At 44.8% G+C, this 16,367-nt stretch overlaps 1 protein-coding gene across 6 annotated transcripts in view; it reads left to right on the forward strand.

Moving 5' to 3' along the window:
• The window catches only part of osbpl8 (oxysterol binding protein-like 8), a 332,940-nt gene that overhangs the window by 107,144 nt on the left and 209,429 nt on the right, over positions 1-16,367 (forward strand). For 5 of the 6 annotated variants that reach the window (XM_059652608.1, XM_059652607.1, XM_059652612.1 and 2 more), the window contains exon 5: positions 12,143-12,179. The exons of the other annotated variant lie outside the window; for it this stretch is intronic. In XM_059652608.1, coding sequence (XP_059508591.1) covers positions 12,143-12,179 — 37 coding nt within the window. The remainder of the gene's footprint in view (positions 1-12,142; positions 12,180-16,367) is intronic. 6 annotated transcript variants of the gene reach the window in all.

The following is a 16,367-nucleotide window of genomic DNA, read 5'->3' on the forward strand; positions in this document are numbered from 1 at the left end:
TGACACAAAGTTGGGTGGCAGTGTGAAATGTGAGGAGAATGTTATGAGAATACAGGGTGACTTGGACAGGCTAGGTGAGTGGACTGATGCATGGCAGATGCAGTTTAATGTGGATAAATGTGTGGTTATCCACTTTGGTGGCAAGAACAGGAAGGCAGATTACTATCTCAATGGAGTCAAGTTGTAAAGGGGAAGTACAACGAGATCTCGGTGTTCTCGTACATCAGTCAATGAAAGCAAGCAAGCAGGTACAGCAGGCAGTGAAGAAAGCTAATAGCATGCTGGCCTTCATAACAAGAGGAATTGAGTATAGGAGCAAAGAGGTCCTTCTGCAGCTGTACAGGGCCCTGGTGAGACTGCACCTGGAGTATTGTGTCCCGCAGTTTTGGTCTCCAGATTTGAGGAAGGACATTCTTGCTATTGAGGGAGTGCAGCGTAGGTTCATGAGGTCAGTTCCCGGAATGGTGGGACTATCATATGTTGAAAGATTGGAGCGACTGGGCTTGTATACACTTGAGTTTAGAAGGATGAGAGGGGATCTGATTGAGGCGTATAAGATTATTAAGGGATTGGACACTCTGGAGGCCGGAAGCATTTTTCCGCTGATGGGTGAGTCCAGAACCAGAGGACACAAATTAAAAATAAGGGGTAGGCCATTTAGAACAGAGTTGAGGAAAAACTTCTTCACCCAGAGAGTGGTGGATATATGGAATGCTCTGCCGCAGAAGGAAGTGGGGGGCAACTCTCTGGATAGTTTGAAGAAAGGAATAGATAGAGCTCTTAAAGATAGTGTAATCAAGGGTTATGGGGATAAGGCAGGAACAGGATACTGATTGTGGATGATCAGCCATGATCATAATGAATGGTGGTGCTGGCTCGAAGGGCCGAATGGCCTACTCCAGCACCTATTGTCTATTGTTTACTCCCCTCAATCCTTCAACCCATTATTAATTGAAGAACCATCTATCTCCCCCTCCTATTTCTTCCAGAAAGGAACTGGGATTTTCAGACCTAAAAACAAATCCTAGTCCTTGTTTGTAGCCCAGAAGTAATTCAGTTCTTAGAGAGGGCCTTCGAATTTTGGCTTATTTGAACTGTGAAGGACGGCTCTTGTTGCCATCTGTGCCCCAGTGTTGCTGAAAATGGAGAGAGATTCAACTCAATTGAATTAAATGTGAGTTAAAACTGTTGCTAACAGAGACAGATATTGTCGAAGATTTTCATCTTGCAGTCATCAAGACAGGGAAGGGTACCAATTTTCAAATGATCACATAAGTTTATTTCCCAGGAAAAATGGTTTCTGATTGGTTGACAAGTCACGCTGGTCAAAGCAATGTCATGGAAATAGCAATGGCTCTCAGTTTCTCAAAATCCCAGGCAGTTCAAAAATGATGCAAGGATTGAACTTATTTATTTCTCATAACTGAGATTTTATTCTCTGAGCTTTGAATAAGTTCACAATGGGAGGACAACCAACCAGCAATTAGCCACCATCCTGTCTCTTTAGAACATAGAACATTACAGCACAGTACAGGCCCTTCGGCCCTCGATGTTGTGCCGACCTGTCATTCTGACCTCAAGCCAATCTAACCTACACTATTCCATGTACGTCTATGTGTTTATCCAATGACGACTTAAATGTACCTAAAGTTGGCGAATCTACTACCATTGCAGGCAAAGCGTTCCATTCCCTTACTACTCTCTGAGTAAAGAAACTACCTCTGACATCTGTCCTATATCTTTCACCCCTCAATTTAAAGCTATGCCCCCTCGTGCTCGCTGTCACCATCCTAGGAAAAAGGCTCTCCCTATCCACCCTATCTAACGCTCTGATTATTTTATATGTTTCAATTAAGTCACCTCTCAACCTTCTTCCTCTAATGAAAACAGCCTCAAGTCCGTCAGCCTTTCCTCGTAAGGCCTTCCCTCCATACCAGGCAACATCCTAGTAAATCTCCTCTGCACCCTTTCCAAAGCTTCCACATTCTTTTTATAATGTGGTGACCAGAACTGTACGCAATACTCCAAGTGCGGCCGTACCAGAGCTTTGTACAGCTTCACCATAACCTCTTGGTTCCGGAACTCGATCACTCTATTAATAAAAGCTAATAGAGTCGATAGCCAGAGACTATTTCCCAGGGCAGAAATGGCTAGCACGAGGGGTCATAGTTTTAAGCTGGTTGGTGGAAAGTATAGAGGGGATGTCAGAGGCAGGTTCTTTACGCAGAGAGTTGTGAGAGCATGGAATGCGTTGCCAGCAGCAGTTGTGGAAGCAAGGTCATTGGGGTCATTTAAGAGACTGCTGGACATGCATATGGTCACAGAAATTTGAGGGTGCATCCATGAGGATCAATGGTCGGCACAACATTGTGGGCTGAAGGGCCTGTTCTGTGCTGTACTGTTCTATGTTCTATGTTCTAAAACACTGTACGCCTTCTTAACAGCCGTGTCAACCTGGGTGGCAACTTTCAAGGATCTGTGTACGTGGACACCGAGATCTCTCTGCTCATCGACACTACTAAGAATCTTACCATTAGCGCAGTACTTTGCCTTCTGGTTACTCCTACCAAAGTGCATCACCTCACACTTGTCTGCATTAAACTCCATTTGCCACCTCTCAGCCCAGCTCTGCAGCTTATCTATGTCTCTCTGCAACCTACAGCATCCTTCGTCACTATCCACAACTCCACCGACCTTAGTGTCGTCTGCAAATTTACTAACCCATCCTTCTACGCCCTTATCCAGGTCATTTCTAAAAATGACAAACAGCAGTGGACCCAACACCGACCCTTGTGTTACACCACTAGTAACTGCTCTCCAGGATGAACATTTCCCATCAACTACCACCCTCTGTCTTCTTTCAGCTAGCCAATTTCCGAGCCAAACTGCTATATCTCCCACAATTTCATTCCTCCGCATTTTGTACAATAACCTATTGTGGGGAACCTTATCGAATGCCTTGCTGAAATCCATATACACCACATCAACCGGTTTACTCTGATCCACCTGTTTGGTCACCTTCTTAAAGAACTCAATAAGGTTTGTGAGGCACGACCTTCCCTTCTCTTTGACAGCTACAATCCTTCTGATTAAAAACCAGTTAAAACTTTGGTTCCTTTTTGTAGTGTTTGGAACCTGGTTGACCTTGTTGACTCCGAGGTCATTGATTGGCCCGGTTAATAACCCCAGTCAGGAAAACCCGATTGACTGATATGACCAGGAAATTAGAATCTCCTGAGTTTACGTGACTGACTCTGACTCGTTGGCCCACAGCCAGTGCACTGTGCACGAGTAAATAAAGGGTGACTTGGTGATGGGATCTTTCAGTTTATTTCAAATTCTCTTTGCTAGACTGGTTGGCACTGGTCTCGCTGTGATTTGTTTGCATTTGAACATGTCCCAACACTTGGGCATAATGCGTCTCTGGAACCAACATGTGTACGATATTCTCTGGATAACATCACCCTGCAGTTAACTTCCGGATCAGGTCCTACAAACAAATATCAGTTTGTTTGCTCTCCCTTTTTTAAAAAGCAAATTGCTGCCATTCGTCTAACGATCACCTTCAACTCTCAGCTCTCAGTTCCAACCAAGCATGATTGGAAAAACAAGAAATGCAGTGAGGGTTCTAACAGTCTTTTTATTTTAAGTTGAATATAGAGAAACCATATAATTGACTGCAGTGGGAACTATTATCTAACTCTATCTAATTTAAGTGGGTTTTACATTTCTGGAGATCTTACTGGCACAGACAGGCACATGTGAAGCCACAGATATGAATCTAAGATGGTTTGTTGCCTGCCTGGTACCAGGGTCAGAGATGTCGCAAAGCAGCTACCAGACATTCTGAATCAGGAACGTGAACAGCCAGTGGTTGTGGTACACATCGATACCAATGACGTGAGTAAACAAAGGGATGAGGACCTGGAAGCTGAATATGGGAATTTAGGAGATAAATTAAAATGCAGGACCTCCAATGCTGTAACCTCATGCTAGCAAGAGCATGGCTGGAGCAATGATACTCCAGGGTGGTGGTTTAGATTCTTGAGGCATAGCGACTATTTTTTGCAAAAGTGGGACTTGTACAAACCTCATAGGTTGTACCTAGGCAGAGCTGAGACGGTATCCTCGTGTGCACTTTAGCTACTTCACCTGGTGAGGTTTTAAACTTGTATGGCAAGGGTATGGGAACCAAAGTGTAGACTTAGATGGGTCAGATTCAGATCAGGAAATGGGAGGTAGAACATCACTTAGTGATGTTTTAGTGGTAAAATCAATGACTTGAAAACACAAAAGAAACAAGGTTTTAAAAAGTGTCCAGCAAAGAGAATTGGTGGGATTGAGCTGCCAATGTAAGGAATATTAGAAACCAGGCAAATGAATTAAGGGCACACATTGACAAATAGCAGCATGATGTTATTGCTTTAATGGGAAATCTGGTTAAAGAAGGGGCAGAGCTGGCAGCTCAATGTGCCTGGATCTCTCACTTTCAAGCAGGATGCAGTGTGCAACAGGAAAAGGGAGTGAGAGTGTGCCAGTATTGGTTAAAGAATCAATTTCAGTTATGAGAAGGGATGATATACTAAAGAGGTTAACAAATGAGGCTCCATGCGTTCTGTTTAGGAATAAAAAAGGAGCAATCACATCAGTAGGAGTATGCTGTGGTTGGTTCGCTCGCCATGTTGTTCGTTAAGTAGAGTTCGTAGGTAACGCTCTGTTGTTTGATAATAAAATGTGGGGCTGGATGAACACAGCAGGCCAAGCAGCATCTCAGGAGCACAAAAGCTGACGTTTCGGGCCTAGACCCTTCATCAGAGAGGGGGATGGGGGGAGGGAACTGGAATAAATAGGGAGAGAGGGGGAGGCGGACCGAAGATGGAGAGTAAAGAAGATAGGTGGAGAGGGTGTAGGTGGGGAGGTAGGGAGGGGATAGGTCAGTCCAGGGAAGACGGACAGGTCAAGGAGGTGGGATGAGGTTAGTAGGTAGATGGGGGTGCGGCTTGGGGTGGGAGGAAGGGATGGGTGAGAGGAAGAACCGGTTAGGGAGGCAGAGACAGGTTGGACTGGTTTTGGGATGCAGTGGGTGGGGGGGAAGAGCTGGGCTGGTTGTGTGGTGCAGTGGGGGGAGGGGATGAACTGGGCTGGTTTAGGGATGCAGTGGGGGAAGGGGAGATTTTGAAACTGGTGAAGTCCACATTGATACCATATGGCTGCAGGGTTCCCAGGCGGAATATAAGTTGCTGTTCCTGCAACCTTCCCGCCTGGGAACCCTGCAGCCATATGGTATCAATGTGGACTTCACCAGTTTCAAAATCTCCCCTTCCCCCACTGCATCCCTAAACCAGCCCAGTTCATCCCCTCCCCCCACTGCACCACACAACCAGCCCAGCTCTTCCCCCCCACCCACTGCATCCCAAAACCAGTCCAACCTGTCTCTGCCTCCCTAACTGGTTCTTCCTCTCACCCATCCCTTCCTCCCACCCCAAGCCGCACCCCCAGCTACCTACTAACCTCATCCCACCTCCTTGACCTGTCCGTCTTCCCTGGACTGACCTATCCCCTCCCTACCTCCCCACCTACACCCTCTCCACCTATCTTCTTTACTCTCCATCTTCGGTCCGCCTCCCCCTCTCTCCCTATTTATTCCAGTTCCCTCCCCCCATCCCCCTCTCTGATGAAGGGTCTAGGCCCGAAACGTCAGCTTTTGTGCTCCTGAGATGCTGCTTGGCCTGCTGTGTTCATCCAGCCCCACATTTTATTATCTTGGAATCTCCAGCATTTGCAGTTCCCATTAGCTCTGTTGTTTGATATGGGTTTCCCATTTCCCGGCCAATTTGTGTGTGTGGTGGCCGTAAGTGTTTAAGGTTCTTGAGTAGATTTGTAACTCGGGTTGTGGAACTAACCACGGCATCCTCAACCTGAGCTACAAATCTGCTGAAGAACCTTTATACTAGAGTATACAACAGATCACCAAATTGTGAGAGGGAGGGAGAAGAACATATATGGATGCAAACAGTAGGAGACTTAAGTATCTAAATATCAACTGGGTTTCAAACAATTAAGAAGCATCGAGGGTGAAAAATTCATGGACTGTGTCCAGGAGATTTTCTTTTAAAGAATCCATGATAAGCCCAATGAGAGGCATTGCAATTCCAACATTAGTTTTGGGGAATGAAGATGGGCAGCAGTAAAGTGACTGTAGGAGACCTTTATGATTTTGCTTTATTATTGTCGCATGTACCACGATATAGTGAAAACTATTGTTTTGTATGCTAACCAGACAAATCATGCTTTGCATAAGGGCATCGGGGTACTAGAACAGAATGCAGAATACAGTGTGAAAACTACGGAGAAGGTGCAGATAAAGATCAACTCTCATATATTTGAAGTCTGTTAATAAGCCTGATAACAGCAGGAAAGAAGCTGTTCTTAAATCTGTTGGTATGTGTTTTCAAACGTTTGTATCTTCTGCTGAACGTAAGAGGGTATAACAAGGGGAGGAGGGGTCTTTCATGATGTTGGCTGCTTTCCCAAAGCAGTGGCAAGTGTAAGCTGAATCAATTGAAGGGAGGCTAGTTTTTGTGATGACTGGGCTGCATTCACAACTCTCTCTAATTGCTTGAAGTCTTAGGCAGAGCAGTTGCATACCAAATTGTATATATCCAGTTAGGATGCTTTCTGTAGAGCATCTACAAAAATTGGGAAGAATCGTTGTGGATGTGCTGAATTTCTTTAGCCTTCTAATAAAATAGAGGTGTTGGTGTGCTTTCTTGACTGTAGCATTGACATGAGTGGACCAGAATAGATCATTGGTAATATTTACACCTAAGAACCGAAGCTTGCAGAGTGGGGAGCAGAGTCCTAGGTTTCGGACTTTGGTGATGAGTTTTGTTGGAATTACTGTTAGGGTTAGTGACCACAATTGGAAAAGGGCACAGATAAGTCAGAAGGATAAGTTTTTAATTGGGGGAAGGCAAATTTTGCCAAACTGAGAAGTGATTTGGCTGAGGTGGATCGGACAAGATTGCTAAAGGATAAATAAGTGGAGGAAGTAAAAAGTGAGTTCCTTAGAGCACAAAGTTGGTCAAAGAGGCATTCAGCACACTTGCCTTCATTGCTCAGTCCTTTGAGTAAAGGGGAAGGGAAGCCATGTTGAAGACATTGGTTAGGCCTCTTCTGGAGAAGTGTGGCCAATTTTGGTTGCCCAGTTATAGGAAGGATATGATTAAGCTGGAGAGGATTCAGAAGGGACTTACTGTGATGTTGCCAGATGTGGAAGGATCAATTTATAAGGAAAGACTGGATAGAACATAGAGCATAGAACAGCACAGGCCCTTCAGCCCACAAAGTTATGCTGATATATTATCCTACTTAAGATCAAATTACCCTGCATACCCTACATTTTACTATCCTCCATGTGCCTATGCAAGAGTCACTTAAAAGTCTCTAAAGTATCTGACTCCACTCCCACTGTTGGCAGCGCATTCAACACACCCTCCACTCTCTGTGTGATGAACCTACATCTGACATCTCCCCTATACCTTCCTCCAATCACCTTAAAATTATGCCCCCTCGTACTAGGCATTTCCACCCTGAGAAAAAGCCTCTGACTATCCACTTTATCTATGCCTCTCATCATCTTGTACACCTCTATCAAGTCACTGCTCATCTTTCCTCGCTCCAGTGAGAAAAGCCCTAGCTCCCTTGACATTTCCTCATAAGACCTGCCCTCCAGTCCAGGCAGCATCCTGGTCAATCTCCTCTGCACCCTCTCTAAAGCTTCCACATCTTTCCTATAATGAGGTAACCAGAATTGAGCACAATATTCGAAGTGTGATCTAACCAGAGTTTTATGGAGCTGCAGCATAGCCTTGCGGCTCTTAAACTAAATTCTCCTGCCAATGAAAGCCAACATATCATATGCCTTCTTTACAACCCTATCAACTTGGGGAGCATCTTTGAGGGATCTGTGGACGTGGACCCCCAGATCCCTCTCTTCCTTCACACTGCTGAGAATCCTGCCATTAACCCTGTATTCTACATTCAAATTTGATTGTTGGAAAAACCCATCTGGTTCACTAATGTAAGAGATAGAACATAGAACATTATAGCACAGTACAGGCCCTTCAGCCCTCGATGTTGTGCCGACCTGTCATACTGATCTCAAGCCCATCTAACCATATGCTTATCCAGTGACGACTTAAATGTACCTAAAGTTGGCGAATTGACTACCATTGCAGGCAAAGCGTTCCATTCCCTTACTACTCTCTGAGTAAAGAAACTACCTCTGACATCTGTCCTATATCTTTCACCCCTCAATTTAAAGCTATGCCCCCTCGTGCTCGCCGTCACCATCCTAGGAAAGATAGAAAAGATAGCAAAGTGTGGAGCTGGATGAACACAGCTGGCCAAGTAGCATCTTAGGAAAGCTTTTGTGCTTCTAAGATGCTGCTTGGCCTGCTGTGTTCATCCAGCTCCACACTTTGTTATCTCAGATTCTCCAGCATCTGCAGTTCCCATTATCTCTGCTTCACTAATGTCCTTGAGGTAAGGAAGTCTCCATCCTCAACTGGTCTGGACAAAATGTGACTCCAAGCCCACAAGACTATGGGTGACTCTCACTTGCTGTCAAAAATGGCCTAGCAAGCCATTCAGTTGTACCAATCACTACAAAGTCTGAAAGAAATGAAACCGGACGGATCACCTGGCATCCACCTAGGCACTGGAAAAGACAACAGCAGAAACAGCCCTGTCGACCCTGAAAAGCCCTGCTTACTGACATCTGAGGGCTAGTGCCAAAATTTAGTCAAGCAACAGCTGAACATTGTCTGTAAGGTGTCATTCTGTGGGTATGACTATGTCCCAAACACCACCGTCACCATCCCTGGATATGTCCTGTCTTACCAGCAGGATAGGCCCAGCAGAGGTGGCGGTGCAGTAGTATACAGTCACGATGAAGTTTCCCTGGGAGTCCTCAACATTGACTCCAGCTCCCTTGAAGTCTCATGGCTTCAGGTTAAACATGGGTTAGGAAACCTTCTGTTGATTACTACATACCGTCCTCCCTCAGCCGATGAATCAGTACTGCTCCATCTTGAACAACACTTCGAAGATCTGAGGGTGGCAAGGGCACAAAATGCACTCTGGGTGCGGGATTTCAATGTCCACCACCGAAAGTGGCTCAGCAACAATACTACTGATTGAGCTGGTTGAATCCTAAAGGACATAGCTGCTAGACTGGGTCTGTGACAGGTGGTGAGAGATCAAATAAGAGGACAAAACATACATGCGCTCATCTTTACCAGTATGCCAGCTGCAGATGCATCTCTGCATGACCATATTGGAAAGAGTGACCATCACACAGTCCTTGTGGCCCTGAAGTCCCGCCTTCACATTGTGGATAGTCTCAGCACCACACAAGATGATAATCACCATGCTAAACGGGGCAGACTTTGACCAGATCTAGCGACTCATCTGGGCATCCATGAGGTGCAGTGGGCTATCAACAGCAGCAGAATTGTTCTCCAGCACAATCTATAACCTCATGGCCTGGCACATACCCCACTCAACCATTGCCATCAAGCCAGGGGATCAACCCTGGTTCAATGGAAACTGCAGGAGGGTGTGCCAGGAACAGCACCAGGCATACCTGAAGAAGTGGTGTAAACTTAATGAAGCCACCAAACAGGATTAACTGCACACCAAACAAGATGAGCAGCAAGTGATTGACAGAGCTAAGTGAGATCCCATAACAAATGGATCGGATCTGAGCTCTGCAGTCCTGCTCCATTCAGTCGAAAATGACAGTGGACATTTCAGCACCTCACTTGAGGAGGAGGAGGCTCCACAAATATCCCCATCCTCAATAATGGAAGAGCCCAGCACATGAGTGCAAAAGGTAAGGTTGAAGCATTCACAGCAATCTTCAGCCAGAGGTGCCGAGTGGATGATCCATCTCGGCCTCCTGCAGTAGTCCCCAGCATCACACATGCCAGCCTTGAGCCAATTTGATTCACACTATGCAATATCAAGAAGTGGTCACAGACACTGGATATGCTTAAGCTACAAGCCCTGACAACATTCCAGCAATAGTACTGAGGACTTGTGCTGCAGAACTTGCCTCCCCCATAGTCAAGCCGTTCCAATACAGTTACAACACTGCTATCTACCTGATAATGTGGAAAATTGCCACATGTGTTCTGTACATAAAAGCAGGACAAATTCAATCTGGTCAATTTACCACCCCATTAATTTACTGTTGATCATCAGTAAAGTGATGGAAGTTGTCAGTAACAGTGCTACAGCAACTCATATTCCGCTTGGGAACCCTGCAGCCCAATGGTATCAATGTGGACTTCACCAGCTTCAAAATCTCCCCTTCCCCCACCACATCCCAAAACCAGCCCAGTTCGTCCCCTCCCCCCACTGCACCACACAACTAGCTCAGCTCTTACCCTCCCCCCACTGCATCCCAAAACCAGCCCAGCCTGTCTCTGCCTCCCTAACCTGTTCTTCCTCTCACCCATCCCTTCCTCCCACCCCAAACTGCACCTCCATTTCCTACCTACTAACCTCATTCCACCTCCTTGACCTGTCTGTCTTCCCTGGACTGACCTATCCCCTCCCTACCTCCCCACCTATACTCTCCTCTCCACCTATCTTCTTTTCTCTCCATCTTCGGTCCACCTCCCCCTCTCTCCCTATTTATTCCGGAACCCTCACCCCATCCCCCTCTCTGATGAAGGGTCTAGGCCCGAAACGTCAGCTTTTGTGCTCCTGAGATGCTGCTTGGCCTGCTGTATTCATCCAGCTTCACACTTTATTATCTTGGATTCTCCAGCATCTGCAGTTCCCATTATCACTTATCCCTGCTCAGCAAAGCCCAGTTTGGGTTCCACCAGGGCCATTCAGCTCCTGACCTCATTGCATCCTTGGTTAAAACATGGACAAAAGAGCTGAATTCCAGAGGTGAGTTGAGAGTGACAGCCCTTGATATCAAGTTTGCATTCCACCAAGTGTGGCATCAAGGCGCCCTGGCAAAATTGGAATCAATGGGCATTGGGGAAATGCTCTGGTGCTGGGAGTCCTATCTGACACGTAGGAAAATGGCTGTGGTTATTGGGAGTCAGTTGTCTAAGTTCTCTGATATCGCTGCAGGAGTTGCTCAGGGTAGTGTTCTCGGCCGTAACGTCTTCAGCTGCTTCATCAGTAACCTTCCATCCATCATAAGGTTAGAAGTGTGATGTGTGAACATTGGCGAACAACACTCAGCACTATTTGTGACTCCTCAGATACTGAAGCAGTCCATGTTCAAATGCGACAAAATCCAGGATTGAGCTGACAAGTGGCAAACAACATTGGCACCACACATGCCAGGCTTTGATAATCATGAATAATAAACAATCCAATCACATCCCATTACTCATTCAATACTGTTACTGTCACTGAATTCCAACCCACCCCCCCCACCAACAATTTTAAATTTTGACTCTAGTAATGAAAGTAGATTGAGACTTACTCAATCCTCCTTCACTTGACTCCCAAAGGGCTTGACTTCCACAACTAATGCCTTGGTGGAGTAGAGCAGTCAGCATTTTTAAGTACTACCTCTTGCTTTTAAACAGGGCTAATGGATATTGATTTAACTGAAAAAATTTGTACTGAAACCTTTGTACTCAGTTTTACGCTACTTAGCAAGGATTTCAGAAGAAGGAAAGCTCTGCACTTTGTGTTGCTTATGGTCAGATTTGGATCTAAAGCAATCATTAAATAATGCAAAACCTAGGCGATGATTTAATAAAGTAAATCTGCATCTATGTCAGTGCTATTTTAAATTGAGATGCAGCAACATAGTCTCCTGCCATTTACACTAAATCAAGAGAAATGAGATAAAACCCTTGATCATTTTAGAAGCTGATCTGTCACTGGTAAGCTCTCAGCATTTATACTATCATCCTAGCAACCTGATAACAATTTTGCTTTAGAAGTTTTAAGCATTCAGCATCTTAAATGATTGTGCTGATTCATTTTACTTTATCTCCCCTCCATCCATTTTTCTTCTCTTGCTTTACCCTTTCTAACTTACCCTTGGGTGGACTTTGCTGCTGCTGCTGCTGATGTGAATGTTGCAATGCACCAACAGCTTCATGGAGAGATCAGAGACTTACAAGGATTAACAAGTAAGTAACTTTCATCTTGAGAAACCAAATCTGTGAAGCATTACCAATTTTTCAAGTTTAAAGTTAGTTTGTACTTGTTGCAGCTGATAAATTTGAAGCAGATAGAATGGAAACTGCACCTTAGGAACAGGACAAAATTATTGTTGAAACGTAGTTGAGTAAGAATTTGGCCATACAATGCACTGAATACACCAAAAATAATTCACTGAAATATTCCACGTTAGCATAGTGCATGAATATTACTGTACAGTAATCTTCCACACAGTTGCAGATTTGTTGGATTTATACTCATGCAACCTATTTGGGTTATTCTTAGTGTCTTGAACACTGTTGGTTATTAGCTAGTGCAAACCTGCAGTCAAGACTTTTTAAGTTCCTTGGTTTACCATCGCTCAAAAATTATATACCTATCGGATACTTAGCGGGACAAATACTTTTAAGTTGCAGATAAGCTGCAGAGCTGGGCTGAGAGGTGGCAAATGGAGTTTAATGCAGACAAGTGTGAGGTGATGCACTTTGGTAGGAGTAACCGGAATGCAAAGTACAGGGCTAATGGTAAGATTCTTGATAGTGTAGATGAGCAGAGAGATCGCAGTGTCCATGTACACAGATCCTTGAAAGTTGCCACCCAGGTTGACACGGCTGTTAAGAAGGCATACAGTATTTTAGCTTTTATTAATAGAGTGATCGAGTTCCGGAACCAAGAGGTTATGGTGAAGCTGTACAAAACTCTGGTGCTGCCGCACTTGGAGTATTGCGTACAGTTCTTGTCGCCGCATTATAAGAAGGATGTGGAAGCTTTGGAAAGGGTGCAGAGGAGATTTACTAGGATGTTGCCTGGTATGGAGGGAAGGTCTTACAAGGAAAGGCTGAGGGACTTGAGGCTGTTTTCATTAGAGGAAGAAGGTTAAGTGGTGACTTAATTGAAACATATAAAATAATCAGAGCGTTAGACAGGGTGGATAGGGAGAGCCTTTTTCCTAGGATGGTGACAGCGAGCACGAGGGGGCATAGCTTTAAATTGAGGGGTGAAAGATATAGGACAGATGTCAGAGGTAGTTTCTTTACTCAGAGAGTAGTAAGGGAATGGAACGCTTTGCCTGCAACGGTAGTAGATTCACCAACTTTAGGTACATTTAAGTCGTCATTGGATGAGCATATGGATGTACATGGAATAGTGTAGATTAGATGGGCTTGAGATCGGTATGACAGGTCGGCACAACATCGAGGGCCGAAGGGCCTGTACTGTGCTGTAATGTTCTATGTTCTATATATCTTTGACCTGGTGTTGCATTCTCTGTGGATGTAATTTACCCAAATCATTTTATACCAGATGCTTCAAATGTTTTATTTGCTGCGGGCACTTTATTCATGTTTGACATTTGTTTCTGACAATCGAGGAGAAAATTAGGCTGTGACTGCATGAGTTGATGAATCCTGCTGGCAAAATTCGTACTGTAGATCGAAATGCCAAGGAGACCGGAAAATAAACAAAACAGAAGTTGCTAGAGAAGCTCAGCAGATCTGGCAGCATCTGTGAGGAATAACCAGAGTTAATGTTTTGTGTCTGCTGATCCTTCCGTGAGTTCATTTGATGTAGATATACCCAGAGAGGAAGTTCCAACATTTTGACTTAACAGCAGAGAAGGAATGGTGTGTGATTGGAGGGGAACTTGCAGGTTATCATGTTCGCATGTATCTGATGTTGTAGATGGTATTGGTTGGGGATGTGGAAGTTGTTTAAGGAGCCTTCATGAATTTACACAGTACGTCTAGGAGATTGTGCACATCATTGCTACTAAGAATTCACAGTGAATGTTTGAAAATGTGGTGCCAATTAAACAGCCTGCATTGCCCTGGATGGGCTCAAGCTTCTTGAGTGTTGTTGGAGCTGCATCCATCCAGGCAAGTGGGGAGTATTCCATCCCACTCCTGACTTGTACCTTGTAGAAAGTGGACAGGCTTTGGGGAGTCAGGAGGTGAGTTACTTGTGCAGAATTCCTAGCCCCTGACTTGCTCTTGTAGCCATAGTATAGATTTGACTATCAAAAACAGAAGTAGCTGGAAAAGCTCAGCAGGTCTGTCGGCATCTTTGAAGAAAAAGATCAAGAGTTAATGTTTTGGGTCTGGTGACCCTTCCTCAGAAGCTTTTCCAGTTACTTCTATTTTTGTTCCTGATTTAAGCATCTGCACTTTTGGTTTTTGTTGATATGCCGAGTCCAGTTCAGTTTCTGGTCAATGGTAACCCCATGATGTTGATAGTGGGAAGTTCAATGAAGGTGAGGCCTTTAACTGTTAAGCGGTAATGGTTAGATTCTGTCTTGTTGGACATAGTCCAAAGCATTTGTTGGCATGAATGTCACTTGCCGCTTCTCAGCCCAAACATAGATGTTGTCCCGTTCTTATTGAATTTGGACTTGGACTGCTTCAGCAACTGAGGAATCGCAAATAGTGCTGAACATTGTGCAATCGTCAGCAAACATCTCCACTTCTGACCTTATAGTGGAGGGAAGGTCATTGAAGCAGCTGAAAATGGTTGGATCTAGGACATATCAGAACTCTTCAGAAAATGTTTTGATTGTATTTTAGGTTCAAGTGTTGTGGCATTTCAATAGTAGCTAAGGGGCACAGTGGATATTTGTGCTGCATTTTATCATGTGTTTGTTTTTGTGTAATGTCTACTCACCTTCTTAGCCAGGCATGTGAATGAGCAATTATTTTGCATGTCCTTTGAGCCAGCATGATTGTGAAGCTGAAGATGTCAGGGTCTTGGATGAAGGATTTGTGATGATGGAGGTGGGGCAAAAGTAAGAAATCTGGATGAAGCCAGAATGGTTGCAGGTTTTGTAAAACAGAGAGAGATGCTCACTGTGCCCTGGTCAGATTTAATGAGGGAAGGTGATGGCCTTGTGGTATTATTATTGGACTGTTAATCCAGAGACCCAGGTAATGCCCTGGGGACTGGAGTTTGAATGCCACCATGGCAGATGGCGGAATTTGAATTCAATAAAAATCTGAAATCCAGAGTTCTGGATGTGAGTTTGCTCGCTGAGCTGGAAGGTTAGTTTTTCGGACGTTTCGTCACCTAGGTAGCATCGTCAGTGAGCCTCCAATGAAGCGCTGGTGTTATGTCCCGCTTTCTATTTATCTGTTTAGGTTTCCTTGGGTTTGTGATGTCATTTTCTGCGTTGGTGATGTCATTTCCTGTTCTTTTTCTCAGCAGGTGGTAGATTGGCTCCAAATCAATGTGTTTGTTGATGGAGTTCCGGTTGGAATGCCATGCTTCTAGGAATTCTCGTGCGTGTCTCTGTTTGGCTTGTCCTAGGATGGATGTGTTGTCCCAATCAAAGTGGTGTCCTTCCTCATCTGTATGTAAGGATACGAGTGATAGTGGGTCATGTTGTTTCGTGGCTAGTTGATGTTCATGTATCCTGGTGGCTAGCTTTCTGCCTGTTTGTCCAATGTAGTGTTTGTCTGGGCCCAGAAACCATAACCACTCTCCCCTACAACACAGACATTTCCGAAATGACTGCCAGACTACTCTGACCTCTTGGTGTCAGGGTGGCCCACAAACCCACCAACACACTAAAACAGCTAATGAACTTAAAAGACCCTATACAGACAACAAACAAAACGAACGTCATCTACAAAATACCTTGCAAGAACTGTGACAAACACTACATTGGACAAACTGGCAGAAAGCTAGCCACCAGGATACAAGAACATCAACTAGCCACAAAACGACGTGACCCACTATCACTCGTATCCTTACATACAGATGAGGAAGGACACCACTTTGATTGGGACAACACATCCATCCTCGGACAAGCTAAACAGAGACACGCATGAGAATTCCCAGAAGCATGGCATTCCAACCGGAACTCCATCAACAAACACATTGATTTGGAGCCAATCTACCATCCCCTGAGAAAAAGAACAGGAAATGACATCACCAACACAGGAAATGACATCACCAACCCAAGGAAACCTAAACAGATAAATACAAAGCGGGACATAACACCAGCGCTTCATCGGAGGCTCACTGATGATGTTACCTAGAATGGTGACGAAACGTCTGGGAACAAACCTTCAAGCTCAGTGAACCAGCTTACATCTGAAACAAAATAAAGATCCACTCTCTTGTGGACCGTTAGGAGGAGAGTGCTGTCTTGGAGGTGAAAGGAGGAC

This window comes from Stegostoma tigrinum, chromosome 18 (assembly GCF_030684315.1).
Source record: "Stegostoma tigrinum isolate sSteTig4 chromosome 18, sSteTig4.hap1, whole genome shotgun sequence".
NCBI lineage: Eukaryota > Metazoa > Chordata > Chondrichthyes > Orectolobiformes > Stegostomatidae > Stegostoma > Stegostoma tigrinum.